The sequence below is a fragment of the Gavia stellata genome, chromosome 32, assembly GCF_030936135.1.
Source record: "Gavia stellata isolate bGavSte3 chromosome 32, bGavSte3.hap2, whole genome shotgun sequence".
NCBI lineage: Eukaryota > Metazoa > Chordata > Aves > Gaviiformes > Gaviidae > Gavia > Gavia stellata.
The window spans coordinates 2434436-2447523 of NC_082625.1; the positions used below are offsets into that span (position 1 = coordinate 2434436).

Consider the following 13088-nt stretch of genomic DNA (forward strand, 5'->3'; position numbering starts at 1 on the left):
GATGGTAGAAGTAAGCGTGCTTCTGTTTTTAAGCACAACTATCAACTTCAATTCTTTAATTTCTAAAGCAGCAGCACAATCCCTACACTGACACTCAAGGGGTTTAAGTTTTTAGAAAGCTTCCAAGAGGGACTCAAAAAAGTCACATGGAGTTTCTCTCCAATTGAAGTAATTAAACTCATTACTTGACCAGATGGAAGATAAGTCGCTCCAAGGTATTATGATTTGCTTGTGGAAGCTGTTCAAGGACACTGTAAATGGCACAGAGTTGCTCCTGTTTTTCTGGTAGTTCTGCACAAGGGGAGAAAGCACAAGATCGTAATTGCTGTGGAACACTACTGGAAAGCTGCTAAGCACTTTCTGACGTTGTCTCAAACTGTCTGCTACAAATAGAAGTTAAATTCTTAGAAGTCCCACTGTCACTTCATTTACCAATTGTTAAAACCAGATGTTAAAGTACCCCTTGTGGCATGGCAGTTTTCCTGTTTTCAGACGCTACTGTTGTTAGCAACCATCAAGTGACACATCGAGATCTCCAATAATATTTAGGGTGCCTTACTCCCACTGAAGTTAAACGAATCTAAAGATTGGAGATACCTGGCTAGCTAGATCTGGTCCAGAACATAGAGAAGAAAAAAAACTGTATGAAGGGAAACTTACTCACATGTGTGCTGTTTTTAGAAAGGGCAGTTGTATAGTGACATTGTGCTACAAAAAAGGAATCCTAAAACAAGGTCAAGTAAGCTAGAGGAGAAATTCCCTGAAAAGCGTTTTATATAAAATATCTACAATCATTGCTGGAACGAAGCTGTTTAGCCAACATGAGCATCTTAGAGGTTCTTTTCCCAAGGACGTAGTAAGTTAAAGAAAAAACATTGCTTCAAACATTTCTAAAACCTACCTACAGCTCGGAGAAAATCATTGTACTGTGCAGATGTCATCAGTGGATCTGGTAATTCCCGTAGCCATTGCTTAAGGATCCCCGTAATAGTGTGAATAGGGTAATTCTCCAGTTTCACTGAGTTTGGATCTGAAAAGAAGTGTTTTATTTAGAGCAGTTAATTCCTTTGATGTACACAATGGGACCCCAAAGAAATAAGATGAGAAACACTCAAATCTCCTGTTCACAGAATCCAAGTGGCAATTCACAAGAAAAAAAAGCGGAAGTCTGCTGATAGTCACTTAGATGTACTAAGCAGCTTTTTCCAGCCAACAAAAATAATACAGCCTGAATGGCCACCAAAAAGCTGGTTTTAAAACACTAAAAAGTGGCACATACTTTCAGATAGAAGAGAATTGCAGAGCAAACTGATAATCGTACAAGGAAGTCAAAAGGGTGGACAACACTGCCTGACCTGCTTGCAGCAACTGCTTCAGCTCCTTCATACGATTTGCTGATCCTGATTTCCTATAAATGCCTTCTGTGTAGAGGCCGTGCATCTCCACATACTCTAGCAACTTCTCCATGACAATGGGGACTGAATTTCTCTCACTGGTCAGGGAACTCACACACACTCCAAAATGACGTGGTTCTGCATCTTGTTCATTCTGGAATTGATACAGGTTAAGCACATTGAATACCTGTTCCCAAGGTAGAAAATTCCATTGTTTCATACTACAATTAGCTTATACTTCCAGAAACAAAACCCGAGTCTTTTATTCTAGATCTTGCTACAAGCCTTTGATCATAAGGCAGATCTCCTGAGCTGCAGCAATAAAGAAACTTTATGGTACACAACGAAGGATGTCTTTAATGGTTTGTCCAACACAGCACACATACTCTAAAGGAAGAGTTCCCAAATGAGCTCGGGTATCCCCTTTTAGAATAATGTTCTGTTTCTGCAGGGCCTGCCTCTGACTACATGCAAACAGAGAAGGGAACTGTTTAAGCAATTTTTATTCATTGCCTGGACATCCACTGTTCATTTGCTGAGGGAAAAAAAAAAAGGTAGCATTTTGCATGCATCACTTAGGGTGTCACAGTCCCGCATCCCAGATCTACAGTTCTTACCTTTTTGCCACAGGATGTACAGCTGCTCTGGATTTTGGACATGCATTTCTTGTGACAAGTCAACTTGCAAACTAGAGAAAGGAGCAATTGTTACAAGCATTCCAAGACACATTAAAATGCTAAGTATCTTGTCTTATTCACTTACTATATAACCTGCATGTACTGTTCACTAAGCCCCATCTGTACCAGCCGAAGTTACAAGCAATCTGCACATATTGTAAACTAAGTGGCAAGAATGAGGTGTTTTTACTTACCACTGCAGAGACAGGCCTTTTCCATGGGCCAGATGTAGGATGAGCAGTGTTCACATGATTGCCGTATGCTCACTTGGTAGTTTGTGAATACATGGCCATTGTGTTCTTCAATCTGGTGGGAGACAGTAAGAAACTAATGGACTTTTTTTTGCCTTTTTAATTTTTTTAATAAAGCTATCTACCCTATCTTAGATTTTTCCATTTTTATTTTACAATTACAGCTGATGGCTTTGTCTTGAAACCAAATTTCACCCTATCTTAAGGCAGTTGGGTTTGCTGGGTCATTTCATAACTGACTTGCCACCTTGGTTAAAGTTCATCAGTGCAATACATTAGCTATAGTTTGTTATTAGTATTTAGTAGTTGTTTTGCTTTAAACAGTCCCATTATTGAGAAAGCCATTAGGTTCTAAAAGATGCTATGGACAAGCAATAAAATGCTAAAGTACCACCTATCCCTGCATAAGCAAGATCTTTGATTTATGGAAAACAGTTTTAGATTGTGTCACATCTCCATAAAAGAGGTAAGTGATTTAGCAAGCAAATAAAACAGAACTTCAGCACAAAACCAAGCTCTTTCACAAGTGTTTTTCCTTATGTTCTGTAAGTGCAGCTGAGGACTTAGATTATCGCAAAAAGAAAAGTACTTACTGCACGATCTTGTTTTCGTTTCTTCTTCTGGGCTTTGGTTTGCTGCAGTGGAGTACAGAACTGGCATTAGTCTTTGAAATTCAGACATTCCAGTCTTTTTTTTTTTTCTCCCTACTCTGTTTCCCAGACTCTACTTCACCTCCAGACATTTGAGACACTATACTGCAGCTTCAGCTTGGTATGAGGGTTGTCTGAGCTCACACTGTCAACTTCCTAAAAATCAGCTGAGCTCACTGCCTGATGACAAGGCAATTCCATCTCTAACACCTTCAGAGAACTCCTAAGTTTTCACCAAAGAAAATGCACAAACACTTCAAGATTCTGAAAATACAAAGAGCAAGTTAAATAATGTACAGTTCCAAAAAGGTGTATCAGCATTCAGAATTTGTTGTACGCATGGTTCGTGCATGGAAAGTGTTTCCCAAATAATGAAGAATGCTATGGAAAAAAACTTTCTGAGGTAGCACAGATATCCTTATCCTACGAGAGTAACATTGTTTAATCATACCATAAGCCAGTAAAAGAGTAAGTTTTATACCTTGGGATGCTCAGACTCCTCCTTTTTTGTATATCCTCTGATGAATTCATCCAGAAGGGATTGGAAGAGATTCAAAACCAGCTTCACTTCTTTCTCTTCCCTTTTTTTGGCCAGATTTGTAACTAGAAGCTGGTAATTTTCCACCAGATCTTTGTAGCCAACATGGATTTGCCCATTCTAGAGAAGGAACAAATACTGTTCAGAAGACAGTCTTTTTGGAGACAGTTTAATATTTTTATGTGTTTAAGTTCAGAGGTGAGAAAGCACACTTATGATTAAAAAAAAGTAACAGCCCACAACAGAAACAAGTTAGCACGCTTCCCTACTACACTGTAGAAGGGCCCTTGGCTGAGACAAGGCAGTGTCAGAAGAATATTGGAAAAGCTGTTGGCACCTCTCTGGTGTTTAAACACAGCAACATGAAGAGGTTGAAGACAGCAATATCCATCCATTTCTAAAAATAAGTTACAGCTGAGTGAATGAGAAAGGGGAAACAAAACAGTCTGCTTAAGATTACAGCAGAACTGTACAGTGTTCTTTTTCAAGTCTAACATTCAGCTTAGAATTCTATGCTAAGAATTGCTTTGTTAAAGAGCTGTACATCAAGTGTTTAAACCGCACACGATTCATTCATCACCTACCAACTTCTCACTTTATTGAGGCTTACTACTTACAGGAGCAGAGTACATGGTCTTGATGTTTCCTCTAAACTTCTCTGTGGCTTCAAAAAACAAACATTCAACACCAGACTTCTGGGAGCGTAAGTCATTGATCTAGAAGGCAAATACATCTGCATCAAATTTCATTAACACTGGTTGAATGTTCTTGTTTTAAGTTTCAGTCACTGGGCTTAGTCATCTATGGCCATTCCAATTATTTAAAACAACATTTCTTAATGCACTGTGATGATACAAAAATAGGAGTCAGGTAGGTAGGCTCTAGAGAACTCTATTTTCCTTACAACTCATGCTTTTTTTTTTAATACAACTTTTGCTGCCCGCTTGTTTGTAAACAAATGAAGAACTAACATGAATGCCACAGGATTTAATGTAGTGTAATGCATTCAGAGGAAGGAATAGGAAGGGCCTTAATAGACACCTAATTTGGTCAAGCTATCAAATCAATTCTCCTTTGCTTTAAATCATAATATAAACTCGTACCTAGAAAAGTAGCCTTTAAAATTCCACACAAACAGTGAACATAGACCTGAATTTTATCATAGTGGAGCGCCTTTTACCTTGTTTAGGAGGAACTCATCAAGATGTTTCAGTTCATTGGCATTTGCAATCTCACGGACCATGGAAGCTCGCCAATTCTGAGACACACTTGAGATCTTGCTGATCTTTATAGTTCGGTTCTTCTTTGTTTTACTGCTCTCTTTCACATGGCGCTCCCCTGCCTGGAGGCGACTTGGCTGTCCAGAAGAAGCTGGGAAAGAAATTAATTTATGTATTAAAGCAGGATGACTGAATTCAGCAGTATTTGTTTCCATGCAAAACATTACAGAAAAGAGGGATATTAGCAAGCTGGGGATCAAGTCACAGAAACTCACCTTCTGAAACTTTCTGGGTTCCTCCTGTTTCTGGAAAGAGGACACAAGATACAAGGGACAGGCCATCTCCTTCATCAATCACATCAGGACTCTCCTTTGGAATTTTCTTGTCTGGCTTTTTCCCCAGAAGTCTACGCAAAGGACTTTTAAAAGCAGACCTGAACATAAAAGCAGACACAAGTTTGTCACATTAGTAATGGAAGCTGGCTCTACTACAAGAAAAGACTCTTAACAGTACAGCTAAGCCCCACAATAGGATTAACCTCTATTGTACATATTTCCTCTAAGATCCAACCTGGAGAAAAAATGAGCAGCAGAAAAAAGGAAAGACAGTCTGAAAGCACATCTGGACATTCTGATATATTTACTAGACGAGAGCACTACCTTCAACATACAGAGACAACACGTCACATATCCAAGACATCAGTTCTGGCTCAGGAGGTCCCTGAGTTGCAGAATGCCAGAAGCTGGAGGAGCAGGCCAGGGAAACAGCATTACATGCTCGCTAGGTTCTTAAGCTTTTCTCTTGGCTTCTTATTTCTCTGGATGACAGTACACTAAATGGACCTTTGATATGAGCCTGTATGGTGGTTCTTAACTTAAAAAGAACCAGTTCAAAGACAAGTGTTATGCAAGAAGCAGAGAATGTGTTCCTCAACAGGGTCAGATATCATGCTTACATCAACACAAAGATCAAGTCAACGAGCAACACAGCCACTCATGTAGCTGATGTCAACATGGGTCTCCCCACAATCAGTCTCAAGATTCCCAATTCAAGTACCAGTGGAAAATGTCCTTTTTTTTTTTCTTTTCATTTTCTTAAAGGCAGGCCAGTCACACACAGAATACGTACTTGGCATCTATTTGCTGACTTGATGACTGCATGGAAATGGCTGCATCCGAGGTAGGTAAGAGGTCACTGGGCTTCTTTTGCACAGGATATTTCTTGTTGCCTTTTTCTTCTTCTATCATATCTGGTGATTGCTACCATAGAGAGAAGGAGTAAAAGAACTACATATTGAATGAAATAGATTCTTTAAATGGTTTCCAAAACTAGAATGGTGAAAACAGTTTGCTTCATCAAGACAAAACACTTTATCCAATAGATATTAGCTTACTAATATAAGATCCAAGTACATTTAATGCTTTGATCAAGGGTCCATTTATTAAAAATTAATTTTTCAAACTGTTGTATAATATTTGCTAATGACATTTTTTCACATGGGTATCAAGGCAAAATAACAACCTGAAAGAACACAGGCATACAGAACACACTATAACCAATTATTCATAAATCTTTAATATTTATAAACAAGGATAATTAAGTATAAATATGAACAATAGCATCAGTACCTGATTCATGGCAACAGACTGGGCCAGTGTTGAGAGGTCACTTAATGAAGATGAATTCCCCTTCTTTCTGCAATGTTACAAGATTAGTTTCAGAATATATATTTTATAGAAGTCTGTAGCCTCTTAATAATTACCACCTTTTACATAACCCACATATCAACATTATATCCGAGAGAGAATCCTGATCAACTCTTGCAACTCAATTTTAAATGCAAAATGGACTGAAGAAGTAAAGAAATGGGTATGTCAGATTTCCTGCCGTATCAGAGGGATGACGCTTGCAAACTGCAGGTCACTAAAACCTTGTTTTCAATGGACAAAAGATACATGAAAATAAACTCCAGACACTACTTTAACTAAAGCCCTGACTCTCCAATTTTAATTCAGCAATGCAGGCTTTCTATCTTCTGTCAGCTTCTGAAAACATTCTACCCATACAGATTCAACTGCAGGTCTGGGAGCCAAGAAAAGGCAGCAGTTGTTCATAGCTCTGTTTTCTCACATAACATGTCCAGATGTACAGGCTATCAGGAGTTCTCCATCTATTTTTAAATATTACAGATATCTCTTTTCTGAAAGAGTCAAAATAATTAGGAAGCTGCTCTTACTCTAGCTGATCCTGAGGAGACTTATCCGCACGTGTTCTTTCATCCAATGACTGACTCAGCATATCATTCTGTCCAGTATCAGACTGTCTCTTTCCTTTCCACTTCTCTCTCTTGTACTTTAGTTTTCCTGGGTCATCCACATATCTCTGGATTGGGGAAGAAGTGGGACTATCCAGATCTTTGGTTGCCTTCTGAACAAGACGTTTATTTTTATCTGCCCAGTATTCAGCTGGAGTTTGAAAGCTCCCAGTAGCAGATAGCGTATTATGAAGATTCAGAGCAAGATTTGTCGGCCTTTCAGGGCAGTTAAAGCTTTGGCTGCCTTTTATCTGGTTGTTTTGATTCCCTTGTGTTTTCATTCTACCAACTGCCTTATCACCTACTTTTTCCCCTTCTGATACAGGTGGTTGCTCAGGAATAGAACTGCTTTCTTTTATCTCGCTTGACAGTGGTGTATCTGAAAGAGCTTTTTCTTCACTTGGACTTTTCTCTCCCTCACTGCTTCCCTGAAGGACAGTATCTTGTGCTGTGGATTCCTCTGGTATTGGAACAGTTTCTAGGGCCTCTTCAGAAGAGGTTTGTTCCTCATGGCACAGTAAAGATGGCCCTTCGAAGGAAAACAGGACATGCTTATTCTGTAACTCGTTATGTTCCAGCCCCCTCTGCCGGCGAGATTCCCGTTTCTCCCGACTGTTTGTTACTTTCTCAGAGCCCTCTGTCACGTTCTTCTGGAGTAATGGGGCTTCTTCAGCTAAGCTCAGGTTTTCAGCTTGCTCATTTGGAGTTTGATCTCTGTCCCCAACAGCTTGATCCAGCTCTGACTTGTGTTGCACAGGCAACTGATCTGTTGCTGGTTCACTGTGCTCATCTTTGCTCGTATCATTCTCTTTGTCCTGATCTTTCTGCATTTCTCTCTGCTTTTCTTCAGCTTTCTGCTTTTCTATAGCCATCTTCTGAAATCTGTTAAGAATTTGTAAGATGAAAACACAAATATTTAATGCCGTGCCATCAAGAAAAGTACTCAACTGTTTAAATGCAGCCTAAATAGCAATACAAAGGACAAATGCACTTACAGTCCTAATATGACTGCATGGAGGTCTGCTTATTAAGACTGGCACGCATCAGTGCGGCTCAGGTGAATAATGCTCAAGTACTAAATGCTTAACCAGCTTCCACACACCACTAGCTGTTTGATACTGACTGCAGTATCACATGGTAATAACTATCTTTAAGTTGTTTACTAAGTCAGCATATCACACAGAAATTGAGCTTGGCAGCTGAAGCCAAGTATTCAAGTGGTTGAAATGCACGTGTTCATATCGTATTGCTCCTCTTCCTTTACCTCTTACGCTGTAGATGCCCTCTGACCATGGCTTGCAGGAGACAAATTCTCCTCTTCTGCTGAAGGTAACATTTTCGCTCCCTGTATCTTCGCCATGCTGACTGAATATAAACGGCAGCATTATTCCTCTGCAATGCCATCCTAACACAACGGGAACGCCAGCAAGCCTAAGAAGGGAGATTTCTGAAGTGAGGGAGGGGTACTTGAAGGTAGGGAATGTCATTTGAGGGGATTTGTTAGGAAAAGAAGATTGGCAATTCTCAAAGATACCTGTAAAACAATGGCTGCCTGCTTTGTTCTAAGAAAGCGTCTCCTTTCTAAAACCATCCTGAGCCAGCTCTGAAGGAGAATGATTTTCCTGATCACTTCTTTGTGTAGTGTATCCTGTAGTATCTGCCGTTCAGCCTCTTTCATAAAAACCTGCTCAGTTAAAGGAAAAGTTCCTCAATAAACATTTAATAGGTGCCTTTCAGCCCCCACTGGAGGCATCTCTACAAGCTAAAAAATGAGAATGGTAATACTTATTACTGACCCAAACCTTATCAGCTGATAGCAATTAGCACACCCAAAAAGTCCTTTTGTTTTACCAAACCTCAGTGTTTAGATCCTAAAACATACAACTGTACTTACAGCCTTCAAATGATAGAACCCTTCAAAACATTTATAAGAGTTAAAATAGCTAATTTAAATACAAAATGCAGAAAAGAGTAACACCTGTAGATGAACGACACTAAATTTTGCAGTGTACATCAGTATTTCTTATTGGCTTACAGGAAGTTTCACAGACCTTGGTCATCCCTATTTGATAGTAGTTTTCATCCAGTTTTAGTTTAGTCAAATAAACACAAATGTCTTCCTTAGAGGCTTTGGCATTTTTGGGCAGTAACACCTGAAACTGGTCTATGAATTCCTGTGAACAGCAGAGACAGCAAGAGATCAAAGTTAGAAGGCAAATTCACAAGTTCAGAGTTTTAACTAGATTTCTAAAATTAGGCTAAGGTGTCAGAGCTATAGGGGTTTGAAAGAACTTATTTCTCACTCCAAATTGGGCTATTTTTTCCTACCCTGTAAAATGCAGGCTTCATTCAGCCTCCAATTAACGGTAAAGATTACCTATATGTGATCTATAAAGCTACACGCACAGAGTATTTTATAGAAAACTATTCACATACGGAGACAGTAGTGTGCAGCTCTGATCGCTTGTACAGCACTCGGAATGCTTTCCTTCATGCAACAAGTAGAACAACTTACTGGTAGATGACTCGCACAATAGTTTAGACTACAACTTGTTACCACACAGGCTGTCAAAACTACAACGAATTTTTTCACCCCAAGCGGTCACGAGCTTCATGTGAAGAGAGATACAAAAGACTCTGAGGCAATGCGTCGGAGCAGATATTTCTGAAAGCATAATCCACTTCCACTTACCTGGAATGTATATTTGGCACTGTAGCCAGATCTTCTGATTCGCACAGTTTCTAGCATGCCAGTGTATCTTAACTGTTGAAGCACCAAGCTTTCATCAAAAAGCATCTCTTTCTGAAAAAGATCAGCAGTCAACAGCTAGTAAATGCCTGAAAAGTCCTATTTCTGTCCAGTAGAAAAAGCACATTCTGTTTTCACACCCTAGTTACCTTTCAGCTTTGTACAGAATGACAGCAGACAAGTCAAAAGAGATGTATTACAGGGCTAGAAGACTTAGATCCTCAGGAGTCAGATCAGCTCAGCTCTTAAGGCAGTCTTACCTTCTCAGCATTGGAGCGTATGCAACGGATGAAGAATGGCTCAGCTCTACCCAGTGTCTCCAGTAACTTATTAAGTGAAGTCTGAAATGAAACATTCGGAAACATTTCTTTCTTCAGGTATCAGCATTTTGAGTTGCATTTGACAGCTTCTTCCTCAGAAATAAGTTTCTTTCAAGTCTGATGGCTATACAAATCCCATTTAATCCTATATGGAAGTTCTCCCATACTGCACAGCAGATCCCTGTATTTGTTTTTACCTTTTCTCAAGATAATGAAAAATGGGCTTTGCTGTTACAATAGCACTAGATTTGCATACAAGAATGAGGCTGGTTGTACAGAGAACTAATACATTTCATAGCATAAGGGGAGCCTCCAACCGTAGTCTAACTTTAATCAAGTAACAAAGCCTACTTCAAACAAATACCAAGAATAAAAAACATTTTGTTTTTCAAGCAAGATCAGTCTAGATCAGACCAAGAAGGTCTGTTCCCATGAGGTCAGGGTGCACCCAGCAGTGTGTACCACCACATCAGTCACCTACCTGGAACTGTGCGCTTATGCTAGGGGGTTTCTTCTTTTTGTGTAAGTGCAAGAGGGATTTTGTAGTTCGATCATGCAGAGTCATGCTTACTATGAGCTTCAGAGATTTGGAATCCAGCAAGTTCTAGAAGAAAGTTTTCATAATCAACAAAGTACAAGTCTCTTGACTTAAGGGGAAAGATTTCTGTCTGCATCAAAATGAGTAAGAATGAAACCAACTACCTAGAGCTCCACATTCAATGACATATTACACTTCATGACTATTTCTATTTTGGACCAAAGCATCTTCTTAAGAGCGAAACTCCTCATTGCCCCATCCCAGGAGTGCAAGGTGAACAAGGTGAATTACATAATCACTGTCTTTGCCTTCAATGACTTGATTAGAAATGGCTTTATGTATTTATGGCATCTCTAGTCTAATTAAACAGATGCCGATTTGCAATGTTTTCCTGTTCAGCAATTCTTATTAAGGTGAACATTTACATATCTTTTAGATTGTCAAAAATGAAGTTTTAGAGGATAAATGATAAAACTTCCCTACATTATGAAACAGTATTTTCTGAAGTGAGTTCTGTCAATCAAAATGAAGGTTCACAGCACAAAAACGAAACAAAAACCAAGAGAAATCTGAATTTACTGAATAACTTTACCTTGGGAATGATCTGCTTTTGTTTGATACCTCTACTTTTCCTGTTAAAATATTAAAGATAATTTAAGAAAAAAATACACGATTTTTTGTTATTTCAGCAAGCCATAAGTTGGTGCAATTTATGAGGCAAGATGAAGGATAGAAGAAAATTTGCACAACAGCATCAGGATGTGTTCATGCAGTTCTCTTACAAGTGATCAATGCAAGAAATGCAAACTGCTTCGCAACAAGATTTTTTTTAAATAATAAACTCTGTAGGTATTGGAAGCTTTCAAAAGTGAAACATTTTCTCTGAAGTTAAAGCTATTAAAAACTGCACTGTTGCATAGACTATTTTTGTGCAAGTTACTCTATTTAGCTAACTGTACAGTCATTGAACTCTTGTCATAATACTAAGGCACTATCAAACAAAAATATTTGATTCAGGAGTTACTGCTGCTTGCACCAGAACCCCTGTGACAGTACTTAACTGCTCACAGAAGGACAACACATGCCCCAGCACTCCACTTACGAATTCTGATACGTCTGAGATCATCCCCAGAACCTCCTGGGGCACTGCACAAACCTCAGGCATAGCTCTCATCCACACACAGACAGTGAACTAGAAGGGGACGCTCTCAGAAACAAGGCTGTAGTTCACATCCTCCTAATTCTCAGCATGTTAACTCCATGAGGTAAGGTGAGTTCCAACTCCATGCCACTCAGTTTGCATTTATTTATTATACAATGGACCACAGATTGATTTTCTTACACATGCATAGGTGCGCACATGTAAAGAGTCTTAACCCAGGAATATACACAGCATTAGCATCCTGAATTTCAGGAAACCATTAGTTACAACTTGTAAGAGATTTCATTGTCGAACGTTTTGCACAACAAGCTTGTGCTACGTACTTGGGTTTTAAAGCAAGTTTACCTGAAAAGTAGGTTTAACTTTCAGCTAATGCAATGAAGCAATGAAGCATTCTCTATGGCCTTTATATTTTTTAGAAGGAATTATTTTATTCTTAATTGTCTTGTTTAGTTTTTTTGCAGAAGCCAAACTTGGGACAAGTGTATTTTTTGTGGACTAGAATAACTGCTTGGTTATTGTTGCACTTTCAAAGCAATACCCAGAGCACCAGAACTCACATGAAGTGGGAGCGGTGTTGAAGTCGACTGAGTGACCGAAGCAGCTTACAGGGATCATCACCCTGCCAAGGAAGTCCTTTTATACTTGCGATGATTTGTTCATGCATGTCTCTAAAATGATTCACAGCAAAACAATGATGGCAAACAAAGATACACAGCCATGAGAGAAGGGGGGAAAAAAAAGTTAAACCAAGAGATCCCATCACCAAGTGTGCTCCAAACAGTAGCAGGTCAATCCCAGACTACTTTTTCCTAAGCATGAATGATCCTGATGTCAAGTCAGCACTTTCTACTGTCAGTGCCCTAAAATTTAATTACCAGGGTCTCATGATAAACTTACTCCCTAATTCTACTTTTTAATGTAAATTCTTAAGCCGTCAATTCAGAAAACAGAGGGAAATTTAGCAAAATGTACTTAAGGTGCAAGGAACCTTTTTGTTAAGCTAAGTAGCCTTTTCAGATAGATATACGCTTCTTTATAATCAAGCGGTAAATATTTTTATATATAGATTTGACTACAAAATGAGGCAGCTTAAGCAGACTTACATTAGAAAAATAAGTTAAAAACTAGCTATTACAGGAATATTTGATGAAATTGTTTTTCATTTCCATTTCAAACTTATTCACACGTTTAGCTTTTCAAAGTAAGCCTGGGATGGTCCCTAATCCGTGGCAGATTCTAGTATTTTAAGCATGCACCGTGCTCGTGAAGTGT

The 13088-nt window shown here is 39.0% G+C and overlaps 1 protein-coding gene across 1 annotated transcript in view; it reads right to left on the reverse strand.

Annotated features, from left to right (window-relative positions):
- Positions 1 to 13088, reverse strand: part of MYO9B (myosin IXB) — a 35233-nt gene that overhangs the window by 4371 nt on the left and 17774 nt on the right. The window contains exons 14-34 of the mRNA XM_059831789.1: positions 12374 to 12484; positions 11244 to 11283; positions 10595 to 10717; positions 10054 to 10134; positions 9737 to 9847; positions 9096 to 9218; positions 8579 to 8728; positions 8309 to 8475; positions 6967 to 7926; positions 6359 to 6425; positions 5859 to 5989; positions 5006 to 5163; positions 4691 to 4881; positions 4128 to 4226; positions 3454 to 3630; positions 2916 to 2957; positions 2266 to 2377; positions 2012 to 2082; positions 1356 to 1548; positions 902 to 1030; positions 186 to 291 (exon numbers count right to left, since the gene is read on the reverse strand). Of these exons, the coding sequence (XP_059687772.1) occupies positions 186 to 291; positions 902 to 1030; positions 1356 to 1548; positions 2012 to 2082; positions 2266 to 2377; positions 2916 to 2957; positions 3454 to 3630; positions 4128 to 4226; positions 4691 to 4881; positions 5006 to 5163; positions 5859 to 5989; positions 6359 to 6425; positions 6967 to 7926; positions 8309 to 8475; positions 8579 to 8728; positions 9096 to 9218; positions 9737 to 9847; positions 10054 to 10134; positions 10595 to 10717; positions 11244 to 11283; positions 12374 to 12484 (3342 nt within the window). The remainder of the gene's footprint in view (positions 1 to 185; positions 292 to 901; positions 1031 to 1355; positions 1549 to 2011; positions 2083 to 2265; positions 2378 to 2915; positions 2958 to 3453; positions 3631 to 4127; positions 4227 to 4690; positions 4882 to 5005; positions 5164 to 5858; positions 5990 to 6358; positions 6426 to 6966; positions 7927 to 8308; positions 8476 to 8578; positions 8729 to 9095; positions 9219 to 9736; positions 9848 to 10053; positions 10135 to 10594; positions 10718 to 11243; positions 11284 to 12373; positions 12485 to 13088) is intronic.